Genomic DNA, 12,026 nt, shown 5'->3' with positions numbered 1-12,026 from the left:
TTTTGTGCTATCCGATAAGGTTATGCGCAACTTCAATCGTCTTTGTATAACGCTCAGGCATCAAGCTTAGCATCTGACAACTCTATCATTATGGGTATGCCTTGGTGCAACCCAGGTTTTTATATAAATAGGATACTTCGTATTGCCTATACTCGGTGAATGGAGTTGGAGAATTGAAACTGCAAGACAATACAAAGAAGTCGAGGGATGTTTCATGGGGGTTGTACCTGGGAAATGGTAGGCAGTAAAAGTTAGGGAGGTCTAGGAAGTTGATACATGAATAATAAGAACAGCTGATCAGAAGTAACAGGAATAGAAAGTCATTAGTCCTATTATGTGTCAGAGACTACTAGCTCATTATATCCGGACATCTTTCCCAGATACTGGTCATTTCAGCCAACTCTCTTGCCTACTTCCAGGGGAATGTTATGGAATGCGACCTATAGCAAGCCAGAAAACAGTCTGTCCAACCACCAGCAACGTATATTATAAATCCATCTAATACTATCCATCATACACTCAATACCTCCACGTCCCGTTCGCCGCAGACAGAACATTCCGAGAAGCCAGCAGAAACAAAAACCCAAGAAACATCGTCACAACGGCAAACACCTGCATGCCCATGTAGGTTTCATTATGCTGCCTTCCCAGGATGGCTCCCATAATCGGCAGGCCAGTAAGAGTGCTGCCAAAAGCAGGGGCCAGCGAAACCTACGCAATCGCTATAACACCCTGATATGTCCCTATCTGTCTCCCCAAGGTCTCCAAACTGCCAGACTTGGCGCAACACGGCATCATGATACTCACAAAAGCGCCGCTGAAAAAGCCATACACGACGGCAAAAACGACGAGCCCGGAATTCGAAGAATGGTAATCGAACGGCAGCCATAAACACAGGATCGCAATGCAGCTGAAGAACGTGGACGCGACTATCACATTAAAATACCCCACCTGATCCCCAATATGTCCAGGGATAACCCGTCCGAAAAGCGAAGAAGCACTATCATACAGGTCAGCCCAGCCAGAAACACACAATACCGACAGACAAAGCCTACTTCACAATAGCAATCAAATAAATAGCCAACGACTCCTCCATCCCCCCCAACAGAGCCATGCTCGGCAAAAAATCAAACGGCGCCCACAACCCCCACATTACGAAATACGAGCCGAGCGCGTAGAACGCAAACCCGCGCTCCTTGAACAGCGTGACGTCGATACAGGCTACGTCTGAGTCCCATTTCTTGGGAGGCAGACGCGCGCTGAGGAGGAAGAAGGAGGCTACTAGCGCGATGCCGATGAAGAGCGCGGTGTAGCGCACCATGCCCTCGAATCCTACGTCTTGCATGACTAGGCGGAGGAAGAAGGGGAAGATTACGCCTCCTGGTTATACATCAAATCAACCCGCTGTAGGCACAGATAGCATAGGATACATAGGATACATAGGACAGGGTAGGCTCACCAATACTGCTCCCCCCAACGGTAATCCCCATAGCAAGACCCCGCTGCTTGACGAACCACTGCCCCACGCAGACCAAGGAAGTGGTGAAGATCCCCCCCGCGCCGAGTCCATACCCGACGCCCTGCGCCAGGACGATCTGGTAGTATTTCGTGCTGAGACTCGTCATGCATAGTGAGAAGACGCAGAGAAAGGCACATGGGAGCATGACCGGGCGGGGGCCGTAGGTGTCTACTATGCGGCCGAATAGGGAGCCTGGGGCCCAGATGAGGGCGAGCTGGATTGTGAAGATCCAGGAGATGTCGGAGGAGCTGTAGTCTTTTAGGAGAGTTTCTTGGTAGGTGGTTTGGAAAATGCCGATGCTGTGCTGGTTAGAAAGGACGGGTCTTGATATTCTTTTGGAGGAAGACTCAACGCATTCAGGAAGCCTAGGGTAGCGAAGAATCCTAGGGAGCCGCCGGCGCAGCATAGCCAGCCTCGGAGGCCGCCTTCTGGTGGGAGGGCTGGGTCTGGGGTAGGGTTGTCGGGGACGGGGGGCTGTATGGTCTTTTCTTCATCTCGGTGGGTGCTGGTTGGTGATGGCATGGTTGAGTCGGGCATTGATGACTATACTTCACGTTTACAGTAACTAGGACCCGTTGATACAAAAGTCCAGATACCGTATAAGACGTACATTATAATAAAGTACGCCAATGACTCATTTGCCGCTGGATCTCACTAACGTGGTGAATTTGGCGTTCTCTTTACGCCGATCCGAAGAGGGGGCTGTAAGCGCATTCGTTTGATTCAGATTAGTATACGCTAACTGACTATCTAGCAGGGGTCGAGGTTGGTTAGTGGCAATTCATTCAGCTACTCCACTACTCGGGATGCTCAGTAAAATACTCTTGTTCTCCGTACAAATGTGGCAAGCTAATCAGCCACTATGTTATGCCAGCTTGCGGAGAACGAACGAGCTTAAAGACGCATGTGGTGACTGGTGGCCGCTAATGCAAGCTATGGATGGTTCGTAGCCCTTGTAGCCTCCCACCTATTGTAGTGTTATTTGGCCATGTCGCCTTCTGGGTAGGATATGCGGGGTCTAGGTTTGATGCGAGCTCGTTTGATAGTATCTTCTGTTTGTCTTTGATACATTGGATGCTTCGCGCCCGACCAGAATTACCATATATATGTGGGTCACCCTAACGGGATTGTGATCCTGATCCACCGTTAAACGGATGGAGAATATATGTATGTGGTACCCAAGGGACATATATACTCTCGAGAATTACTGATTCGTGGATATGTACGCGGCCAAGACAGTGACTCACATATTCTTCAGTTGGTCCAATACATGCTCCAACTTTTGTGCAGTAGCACTTGCGTGGTGAGCAAAGTGAGCTATGACAATGTTAAAACCGTTAGATCATAATCCAGCCATGGGGCAATGTCACCATCTTCAGTACCATCGAGAGTAATCTCATGCATTTTTCCATCTAAACAACGTAGTAGAGCTTACACTGGACTCCGTTTGGCGCGGGATTTGTTGGGGGATGTATAGGCGGGGGTAACTAGATGATTCTTGGATGATTCTAGCGTTGATAAGGACATTGGTATCGACATTATGAATGATTGAAACCTGAGCACTTACCAAGCCCAAATATTGCGAGTCGTGGAAAAATATAAGTTTGCATCTTTCTTGAGTACTTGCAGCAGGTGTAGAGATGTGGAGTTGACTTGCAGCTGCAGCGGCACGGAGAGCACTGCCAATTTTTGGAAACACTAGAATGCAAATTGTTCCTGGGTTGTCAACAATAACAGGAACTTTCTCAGTAACCAGATTTTCTTTCAATTCGTGGTTCAAGAAGTGTGCGGTAACTCTATGAAATTGCCGGGCTAAAGGAATCCTTCGAGTCTTGGACAAGAAGGTAGAGGGCTGGTAGACATGGCGGAACATGGATGTGGTTTAGAGATGGAATTATTTTCTCTGTGATAAACAGGGACAAAGCTATGAGAAGCGTAGGAAAATCAAGGAAGGTTACGACTTGGAGGATTCTGTTAAATCAGCAGGAAAACAGCAGGCCAGATCACTGTGTCACAATAAACATGCGGGTGGCTTGAGGCTTCTCGGGAGCTCTTGATTTAAATATATTGGTCCATCCATGATCTATTGTTTATGTTTCACCACTTCGGTATGCTGTATTATCGTCCAGTCGATAAACACACCATGGCGTCAAATACAAGATCTTATCCTTGTTGCTACTAAGGTAGTGTAGCGGGATTGCACTCGGGAATCTAGTGGAACCTAAGTCATGACTTATTTGTGATTATTGAATATTTTTTTCGATCATACCTATATTGTAAAGCATCAAGAGTAAAAATATTACATTGAAGATTCATGTTTTAGGCTTCAAAGTAAACAATGGTTACCATAAGAATACCTATCATAGCTGGTGGATGGTACTCCGTCATAGAGACCGAGCGAAACGAACCCTGGGCGACTAGGGTGTGAATTCCGGTAATGATGTAGTCATGGCCCCGCTTTATATATAGAAGGGTCCAGGTCTGGCTGATCCGATTGTCGCTCTCAAGTGGTTGAATTGGTCATCCTTTCATTCATACTTTTATTCCTTTGGCATAATAACCCCCACATCCATCCATTTCTTTGTCAACATGCCATGGCAGGGTCTGGGCACCGACAAAGATCGAGAAGATGAACAGCTCATGGTCCGATGGGAAAACCGGGTCAGGGGAGCCAGGGCGGTCGCTGATTGGCCCGTGGGCGGTGTTTATTGCTCAGGCAGGAACGAACCTCACCCCATCCTCTTCTCTCTCTTCTTTCTTCTCTTCCTTTTCTTCTCTCCTTCGATCTACGTGTCTCTCCTATTCCTCTACCGCACTCACTTCATCAATCCATCCTCCAGCTGTCTATTTTCGATTGCTGGAAGTTTCTTTCATCCCCAATCTTCTTTCCCTAGATTTCTAGACCGCGTTTAACCGTTCTTCCACCATGCGAGGCGAAGTATGGAGCCCCTCCCCGGTTGACGGACCGTTATCCCCCCGCATTCCTCCCCGATAAATTAATTCAAAGAAAAACATATACCCCCATCCATAAAACACGTCGTACACCGTCAATGCCACCAAAGCTAATGAAACTCGCGTTAGGTGTGCCATATCCATATCGGTCAGGCGGGCGCTCAGCTCGGTAACAGTGCCTGGGAGCTGTATGTCCCTCACCGCTTTAAGTTTTTTTACTTCGTCATCCATCTAACCTCGGTTCCTACCATCGTATAGCTACCTTCTAGAACATGGCCTCAAAGCTGACGGTCATCTGAGTCCGGAGGGGGAGGACATCAACGCCGGTGGTTCGTTTGAGACCTTCTTCAGCGAGACCAGCAGCGGCAAGTATGTGCCTCGCTCCCTCTTCGTCGATCTGGACCCGTCGGTATGTCCCTCGCAAAATAACCCCGTATCGGACCATGTCTTGCTGACAGTTGTAGCCCATTGATGAGATCCGGACCGGCCCCTATCGCCAGCTCTTCCACCCTGAAATGTTGATCAGTGGCAAGGAGGATGCCGCCAACAACTGTACGCCGATCGCTCCATCGACCGCAAGGAACAAGTGACTGATCTATGTAGATGCTCGTGGCCACTATACCATTGGAAAGGAGTTAGTTGACAACGTGGTGGACCGCATTCGTCGTGTGGCCGGTAGGCCTACCTACCTTTCCCCGTGGAAGCTCCCGGCTAATATCAGCTAGACAACTGCGCGTCCCTGCAGGGCTTCTTGGTCTTCCACTCCTTTGGCGGTGGTACGGGCTCCGGTTTTGGAGCCCTGCTCCTCGAGCGTCTCTCCACCGAGTACGGCAAGAAGGCCAAGCTCGAGTTCGCCATCTACCCCTCTCCTCGCGTCTCCACGGCGGTCGTCGAGCCATACAACGCCGTCCTGTCCACCCACAGCACCATCGAAAACTCCGATTGCACCTTCTTGGTGGACAACGAGGCCGTCTACGACATCTGCCGTCGCAACCTGAATATTCCTCGCCCTGGGTACGAGCACCTGAACCGCCTGATCGCCCAGGTCGTCAGTTCCATCACCTCTAGCCTCCGCTTCGACGGCGCTTTGAACGTCGACCTGGCCGAATTCCAGACCAACCTGGTGCCCTTCCCGCGGATCCACTACCCCCTGATCTCGTATGCCCCGGTGGTATCGAGCAACCGCAGCTCGCACGAGAGTTTCAAAATCCAGGACCTGACCTTCCAGTGTACGTCCCCTTCCCGTGTTCCCTTGTGTCCCTACCGGCGGTAAATGATAGTGACTGACGGTATGTACAGGCTTCGAGCCCAACAACCAGATGGTCGTCTGTGACCCGCGGAACGGCAAGTACATGGCAGTCGCGCTGCTGTACCGAGGCGACGTGGTGCCGCGTGACTGCACGCAGGCGGTCGCCGCGCTCAAGGCCAAGGCGTCGTTCAACCTGGTGGACTGGTGCCCCACGGGATTCAAGCTGGGCATCAACTACCAGCAACCCGTGCGCGTGCCCGACACCGAGCTGGCTCCGGTCGAGCGGTCCGTCAGCATGCTCTCCAACACTACCTCGATCGCCGAGGCGTGGGGCCGTCTCGATCACAAGTTCGACCTCATGTACTCCAAGCGCGCGTTCGTGCACTGGTACGTGGGCGAAGGCATGGAGGAGGGCGAATTCTCGGAGGCCCGGGAAGATCTGGCGGCGTTGGAGAAGGACTACGAGGAAGTGGCCGGCGACACCTTGGACCCGGAGGTGGATGTGGAGGGCGAATACTAATTGCCCCCCCCCGTATATGCTGCCTTGTGGTCTGCGGCTATTGTCTGGTTTGTTTCATTTCCTGTCATCCTTCGTGGGAATGATGGGTATCTTGCGTTCGACACCCCCTTCCGTTCCTGTTTCCAGCGTTGTCGCCTCCGTTCGTGGTGTATGGTGTATCTAATCGATTCCTTGAATCGACCTTGTAATTTGTGTTTTGCTTTAGTATGGCTCGATTGAACCGTAGATTCTATCCAACGTCGACGCGTCGCTCTAAATATCTATGTTTATGATGTACACCCGATCACGTGTCGGCAATCCCCATCTCCCGCAGCTGCTTCAACGCCATCTCGTACGTCCACATCGTCACCGCACTCGCCGGCGCAGCCTTCACCAAACTGACCACCAACCCGCGATACAACCCCCTCACCCCCTGCGTGCGCACAATAACCGCAATCGTCGCCCCAACCCCCCGATACTCCGGAATATTCCGATGCACATACAACCCGCGCGTCGGGCCCTGCACCTGCAGTCTCTTCCTGACCAAATCCAACGGGAACACGCCCGTCTTCGCCAAAACACTAGCCACCACCCCCGCAACCGCATCCCCGGACCCACCCCACCCCCCCGACCCAACGATCGGCCTCAACGACTCATACGTCGCGAAAAAGAGTCCCATGTACGGCACGATCTGCGCGATCGCAGCGCTACATCCCCGGAATAGACCCCGCGCCCCCTCGTGCTGGACGATGTCGCGTATGGATGTCGCGAGCGAGCTGTAGATGCGGTCGGGGCCGGCTGCTGCGAAGCGCGTGCGGAGGAGATCGAGCGGGTAGGTCGTTGCTGTTGCGAGGCCGCCGGCTGTTGCGCCTGCGAGGAAGGACTCGAGGGGCGGGGGGAGCGGGCGCGGGGAGTGTGTTTGGAGGAGGTGGGTTACTGTGCGGTAGGTTGTGAATTGGGTGGCGCCGTAGGTTATGTACATTAGTTCGGCGGGGATGTTGCCTTTCCAGAGGGCCTGTTTTGAAATATTGGTTAGATGAGTTGGGTTGGGTTGGGTTGGGGAAGGAGGGAGAGGGAGAAGTACGGTTATCCCTTCATGTTTGAGGATGGATCTCAGGGTGGAGAAAGTGCCCTTGTAGACTGGTCCTTGGATGTTGTGGTGGGAGGCTGGGTCGGAGAGGGAGTGGATTTGGAGCTGGAGGCGGATTTTGACGACGTCGAGGGGGGCGATACAGAATCTATTCCATTGGTTAGTTTTTTGTTGATTTCATGATTGATTGTGACTGTTTGGGGATGGAGGTTCGAGTTGAGGAGGGGAGGAAGCGGCCAGATATACAAGCAACATACCGCGATACCAGCCCGGCGATCCCACCGGCCAGGACGACCTGGCGCGGTGTGCCCTGTTCAGTTGTTAGTTAGTTGGTGAGGATGATAGTGGTCGTGAGGGTGAAGTCTACCTCATCCTTGAGGTGTTCGCCCCCGGCAGACATGCATGTGATAAATGAAGATCGGGGATTGTCGGGTTGAGATTGGTCGTTGTAGTTTGGTAGGTATATAGACAATGAGATGAGAGAAAGAATTGAGGATAATTTGAACTCGGACGTTGAGGTTGTTGAATTTCTTATCCCAGTCTCTAGTCTTGCTAGTCTTGTGGAATATTGATTCCTATTATTAATTATGAAGTAATGAGATAGAGAACAGGTTGGATATGATATGAGTTGGAGTTATTATTCCCGGTCTCTTAATCGGGACTAGTCCTGAACGGGATGATAAAGCGGCATGGCGCTAGGTCGGATCTGGTGGATCGCCTGAGGTATCCCGGGCCTGGTCACATGTTTCTCCACGATATTCCTTTCCCCCGCTCCGTTTGATTCTATTCTCCCACATCACCCTCTTCACCATGGTCTGCTTGTTGAGGTCCGTCCTCCGTCCCTGTCGGCTGGCTGTTCCTCGGACAGTGTCTGCCCCTTCCAGCCTCCTGTCTCGTGGGGCGTATCGTGCGTACTCCCAACCGGCGGAAAACGATCCGGCTGTCAACAATGATCGACCCCACGCGTCTAACGGGCCCTCGGCGCAGCCTCGAAAGCCGAAAATGGTCGTCGACCTCGGGGCATCAGACAACCTGGCTAAAGCTCAAGGACCGGCAGCGGCCATGATGGATGAGGATGCTCTCTATATCACCCACCCCAGTGAGGGGCCCAGAAAGCTCATGCATCGTCTCCTGCGCGATGTCTGTAAATGCCCACAATGCGTCGATCCACACTCCAAGCAGCGCAACCATCGCACCAGTGACATCTCGCCCTCCATTCAACCGCGGGAGATCAAGTGGAACGGCCGGGTGCTCGAGGTGAAGTGGATCAACGACCTCCCCGGGTTCGACGAATCGCACACCTCCCGGTATACCTGGCGGGAACTGACCGAGGCGCACCCCAACGACCTCCACAGCACGAGCGGGCTGGGAAGACGGCGGCAGCTCTGGGACAAGGCAGTCATGGAGAAGCGCCAACACTGGGTCTCATTCAACAAGTACATGAACGACGAGCCGAAATTCAGCGTCGCCATGCGCCAGCTCGCGTCGCAGGGCCTGATCTTCGTCAAGGGCATCCCGGACTCGCGCGAAATGGTCGAGCGCATCGCCACGCGCATGGGCCCCCTGCGCAACACCTTCTACGGCTCCACCTTCGACGTGCGCACCGTGCCCAACGCCGCCAACATCGCCTACACCAACGGCTTCCTCGGCTTCCACATGGACCTGATGTACATGAACGAGGTCCCGGGGTACCAGCTGCTGCACTGCCTGCAGAACTCGTGCGACGGCGGCGAGTCGCTCTTCGCAGACGCCTTCTGCGTCGCCGAGTACATGCGCTCGCGCCACCCCGAGGAGTTCAAGGTCCTGACCAACCTCTTCCTGAGTTACGAGTACAACCACGAGAACCACGTCTACGGCAACTACCGCCGGGTCTTCGAGACGGCCTACCCGGGCGGACCCGTCGTCCACGTCAACTACTCGCCGCCCTTCCAGGGCTCCTTGCTCACCAGCCAACCGCTGCGCCGTCCCGGAGCCCTGGACGCCGGCATGGCCGCCCTGAAGGTCTTCGCTGACCTGCTCCAGAAGGAGAGTAACATCTTCGAGCTGAAGCTCAACCCGGGCGAGTGCGTCATCTTCGAGAACCGCCGCATCGTCCACGCCCGCCGCCAGTTCAACACCGCTACCGGCCAGCGCTGGCTGGCCGGCGCCTATGTCGACGAAGACGACCTGCGCTCTCGGTTTGCCGTTATGAGACGGAAGTATTCGGCGGACTGGGCTTGATTGGCCAGTTTGAGCTCATTAGCTCGCGCTGTCATCTTATTTTGCAGCCATCTCGGTTTTAGTCATGTAAAAAGAGGAAGATATACCATGTGTTTATAGCGATGTGGTCAACGATATCTTAGAAGTCATTGCCTGTAAATAGTTCTTGTCTGTAAATGGTACTTTGTCTTGTACTGTACTTGTCTTGTAAATGTTGAAAATTTGGAGCTTCTGAGCGGGTTTATTCTTAATAATTTTTTTTTTTTACTTCTTTTACCTTCATATATCCCCATTATCTTTCCCTTCAGAGAGTACATGTCACACCGGTGATAGATAGATAGATAGATAGATAGATAGATAGGTAGGTAGCTCCACTCTAGCATGCCCCGTGCTGCCTCCACGAAGACACTATTACCTCCCTCCCTCCCTCCCTCCTGACCGACTCTACTCAAGTGTATGCTTTCTGTAAACGACCCTAGTCTCCTACCCAGTACGCGGTAGGCACCAACCAGTCTCAGCCTCCAGAATGATACATTCTGTTATGTGAAGACTGACGATCAGATCAGCCCCTTCGTCACTGGTTGGGTCGCGTTGTACATACAGTACGTCTTTAGCGGGGGTTAAGCTACCTTCATCTCGCATATATGTACTCCAGGGTCGATAGTGACATGCGCTCTTCTAAGGGATTCGAGTTCCAATTGAGAGAAGGAGCACGAACCGGAGTGGGACTTGCTTTGCAGCGTGAGCGTGCGGAACTCACAGCTAGGCCGTATATTGTGGATTGAGGAGGAGGAGGAGGAGGAGGAGGGGGAGAAGATGTATGGAGTTTAGTTGGTCGGTGGGAGTTGTCTATCTAGATAGGTACCTACTGCCTTCGTCGGTTCTAATGGACTAGGTAGGTGGGTATCCGGGTAGACAATGGTGCTATTTGCAGTGTCGTCTGTGGGTAATGGAGATGGTAGCTGCATGTTCGAATTATGTATTTTATTTTTTTTTCATTATTATGATTTATGATTTTTTTTTTTTCTTCTGGTCAGTTTATTTGCATAACTCCTCTAGCGCAACCCTTGAAGTGAAAGTTTGACAATATCCACCCAATGAACACAGATGTTAGAGGCCAGTGCATGAAATAAGAAACGGATTAGATGACATCTCGCTATGTACATAGTAGTAAAGTAGACCGATCGACTTGACGATCACGTAGACAGCGCCGAGGCACTCACGCAGCGGCGGGGGCCTTGTTGACCGAGAATTCCCGGAAGAAGTCGGGGTCGTTGTTGAGCTCTTCGCGGACCTATGACCATCAGTTAGTCCTATTCAATGTATGAATGAAAGGGAGGCAAGAATGAAAAAAAAAGCTTACAATATCCAATCCACCCACCAACTCCCCATTCATCCACAGCTGGGGGAAAGTCGGCCACTCAGCAAACTCCTTCAAACCCTGTCGTACGTCCTCATCGGCCAGGATGTTGAAGAAACCGTACTTGACGCTCCCCTCGCGCAGGATGCCAACCAGCTGACGACTGAAGCCACACTGCGGCGAACTGGGCGTGCCCTTCATGAAGAGCATGACAGGCGCAGCCTTGACGAGCTCCGCCAGACGGGAGAACAGCGCCTCGCGGCTCTCCTCAGCCGTCACGGTGGCGCCATTCACGGGGGCCTGGGTGGCCGTCGCGGGGCCGCTTTCACGAGGCACGGTCGAGAGGACAGGCGGGATGGTGGGCTTGGAGGGGTGGTCGGTTGTGGAGGAGGCGGTTGGTGCGGCAGCGCCGGCGTGGCGCTCGACGGCGTCGCGGACGCGGATGGCTTCAGAGCCGCTGATGGATTCGAGGGTCTGGTTGTCGCGGATGAGGACGACGAAGGGGACGGCGGTGACGTTGTAGGCTTCGGAGATGTCGGGGAGTTCTTCGGCGTTGACGCTGACGAAGGAGATGGCTGGGGGGGTGGTCACTGGGTATTGGGAGGCGAGGGCGGAGAGCACGGCTCGCATTTGAGTGCAGGGGGCGGCCCAAGGAGCGTGGAAGTAGAGAACGAGAAGGGAAGAGGGGGGAAGGTTGGCTAGGCCGGAGGCGAAGTCGGCTTCGGATGTGACTTCGACGAGGGAGGACATTTTGTGGTGGTTTTGGTGGGATATGAGGGGTAAGTATATAGTAGATGGGCCGCTCTGGACGCTGCCGGAGGTGATCAATAGAGATTATTGAGAATGCAAGAGAGTAAACTAGATAGCGACCCGCTGAGTGTGTTAAGAAGGAAGTCAGTCACGGTTGAGTGGATCTGATTGAGGGTAAAGATATGCTATAGAAGAGGATGTGGGACAATCAGGAAGAGCGATGGCGAAATTTTGGCCGCTTATCAGATCCCGCTGGGGTCGTCATGGATCGGATTTACCGTTGTTCCCCGATCCTTACCGTACCGATCATGACTCATCTGATTGATACGCTTAGACTATCTTTAGCTCTTCTTTACTTCTTCCCGACTTTTCTATCTATGAGACATGGAGCCGTGAGAAAAAAAAAAA

General features: G+C 52.6%; 7 protein-coding genes across 7 annotated transcripts; 3 read left to right on the top strand and 4 right to left on the bottom strand.

Annotated features, from left to right (window-relative positions):
• Window positions 1-471: 471 nt before the first annotated feature.
• BDW47DRAFT_107363 (putative MFS transporter) lies at window positions 472-2,081 on the bottom strand. Its single transcript, XM_024812994.1, has 4 exons — window positions 1,872-2,081; window positions 1,460-1,818; window positions 1,056-1,380; window positions 472-1,000 (listed from the first exon to the last, which is right to left on the bottom strand). The coding sequence occupies exons 1-4, from the start codon at window positions 2,054-2,056 to the stop codon at window positions 712-714; spliced, it is 1,158 nt and encodes a 385-aa protein (XP_024671098.1). The 5' UTR covers window positions 2,057-2,081; the 3' UTR covers window positions 472-711.
• A 140-nt stretch (window positions 2,082-2,221) lies between these two features.
• Window positions 2,222-3,401, bottom strand: BDW47DRAFT_107361 (uncharacterized protein). Its single transcript, XM_024812993.1, has 3 exons — window positions 2,902-3,401; window positions 2,357-2,836; window positions 2,222-2,269 (listed from the first exon to the last, which is right to left on the bottom strand). Exon 1 carries the CDS (start codon window positions 3,390-3,392, stop codon window positions 2,916-2,918), a length of 477 nt encoding a protein of 158 aa, XP_024671097.1. The 5' UTR covers window positions 3,393-3,401; the 3' UTR covers window positions 2,222-2,269; window positions 2,357-2,836; window positions 2,902-2,915.
• A 643-nt stretch (window positions 3,402-4,044) lies between these two features.
• Window positions 4,045-4,753, top strand: BDW47DRAFT_39622 (uncharacterized protein). The gene is made up of 2 exons (XM_024818921.1): window positions 4,045-4,457; window positions 4,601-4,753. The coding sequence occupies exon 1, from the start codon at window positions 4,109-4,111 to the stop codon at window positions 4,430-4,432; it is 324 nt and encodes a 107-aa protein (XP_024671096.1). The 5' UTR covers window positions 4,045-4,108; the 3' UTR covers window positions 4,433-4,457; window positions 4,601-4,753.
• Window positions 4,045-6,478, top strand: BDW47DRAFT_39600 (tubulin alpha chain). The gene is made up of 7 exons (XM_024818920.1): window positions 4,045-4,457; window positions 4,601-4,659; window positions 4,730-4,880; window positions 4,936-5,023; window positions 5,075-5,146; window positions 5,197-5,700; window positions 5,771-6,478. Exons 1-7 carry the CDS (start codon window positions 4,446-4,448, stop codon window positions 6,238-6,240), a joined length of 1,356 nt encoding a protein of 451 aa, XP_024671095.1. The 5' UTR covers window positions 4,045-4,445; the 3' UTR covers window positions 6,241-6,478.
• Window positions 6,479-6,523: 45 nt separating this feature from the next.
• On the bottom strand, window positions 6,524-7,709 carry BDW47DRAFT_126552 (thiamine transporter TPC1; the record flags this gene model as incomplete). The annotated part of the gene is made up of 4 exons (XM_024816568.1): window positions 6,524-7,234; window positions 7,304-7,457; window positions 7,567-7,619; window positions 7,677-7,709. 4 exons carry the CDS (start codon window positions 7,707-7,709, stop codon window positions 6,524-6,526), a joined length of 951 nt encoding a protein of 316 aa, XP_024671094.1.
• Window positions 7,710-8,126: 417 nt separating this feature from the next.
• Window positions 8,127-9,691, top strand: BDW47DRAFT_107349 (putative Gamma-butyrobetaine hydroxylase subfamily). Its single transcript, XM_024812992.1, has one exon. It carries the CDS (start codon window positions 8,312-8,314, stop codon window positions 9,527-9,529), a length of 1,218 nt encoding a protein of 405 aa, XP_024671093.1. The 5' UTR covers window positions 8,127-8,311; the 3' UTR covers window positions 9,530-9,691.
• An 877-nt stretch (window positions 9,692-10,568) lies between these two features.
• Window positions 10,569-11,798, bottom strand: BDW47DRAFT_107348 (PICOT family protein). Its single transcript, XM_024812991.1, has 2 exons — window positions 10,872-11,798; window positions 10,569-10,802 (listed from the first exon to the last, which is right to left on the bottom strand). Exons 1-2 carry the CDS (start codon window positions 11,616-11,618, stop codon window positions 10,728-10,730), a joined length of 822 nt encoding a protein of 273 aa, XP_024671092.1. The 5' UTR covers window positions 11,619-11,798; the 3' UTR covers window positions 10,569-10,727.
• Between the last annotated feature and the right edge of the window lie 228 nt (window positions 11,799-12,026).

Source organism: Aspergillus candidus, assembly GCF_002847045.1.
Source record: "Aspergillus candidus strain CBS 102.13 unplaced genomic scaffold BDW47scaffold_29, whole genome shotgun sequence".
NCBI classification, from domain to species: domain Eukaryota; kingdom Fungi; phylum Ascomycota; class Eurotiomycetes; order Eurotiales; family Aspergillaceae; genus Aspergillus; species Aspergillus candidus.
Note: the sequence above shows the minus strand (reverse complement) of the source record. Positions and strands in the feature narration are given on the sequence as shown.

Coding starts and splice junctions, on each gene's coding strand:
- BDW47DRAFT_107363 (XM_024812994.1), bottom strand. CDS start 2,056: ATGCCCGACTCAACCATGCCATCACCAACCAGCACCCACCGAGATGAA. Junction 1,819..1,871: donor ACCCTAGGCTTCCTGAATGC/GTTGAGTCTTCC, acceptor TAACCAGCACAG/CATCGGCATTTTCCAAACCA. Junction 1,001..1,055: donor TATTTGATTGCTATTGTGAA/GTAGGCTTTGTC, acceptor CCTGTATGATAG/TGCTTCTTCGCTTTTCGGAC.
- BDW47DRAFT_107361 (XM_024812993.1), bottom strand. CDS start 3,392: ATGTTCCGCCATGTCTACCAGCCCTCTACCTTCTTGTCCAAGACTCGA.
- BDW47DRAFT_39622 (XM_024818921.1), top strand. CDS start 4,109: ATGCCATGGCAGGGTCTGGGCACCGACAAAGATCGAGAAGATGAACAG.
- BDW47DRAFT_39600 (XM_024818920.1), top strand. Junction 4,660..4,729: donor GGTAACAGTGCCTGGGAGCT/GTATGTCCCTCA, acceptor ACCATCGTATAG/CTACCTTCTAGAACATGGCC. Junction 4,881..4,935: donor TCGTCGATCTGGACCCGTCG/GTATGTCCCTCG, acceptor TGACAGTTGTAG/CCCATTGATGAGATCCGGAC.
- BDW47DRAFT_107349 (XM_024812992.1), top strand. CDS start 8,312: ATGGTCGTCGACCTCGGGGCATCAGACAACCTGGCTAAAGCTCAAGGA.
- BDW47DRAFT_107348 (XM_024812991.1), bottom strand. CDS start 11,618: ATGTCCTCCCTCGTCGAAGTCACATCCGAAGCCGACTTCGCCTCCGGC. Junction 10,803..10,871: donor TGGTGGGTGGATTGGATATT/GTAAGCTTTTTT, acceptor TGATGGTCATAG/GTCCGCGAAGAGCTCAACAA.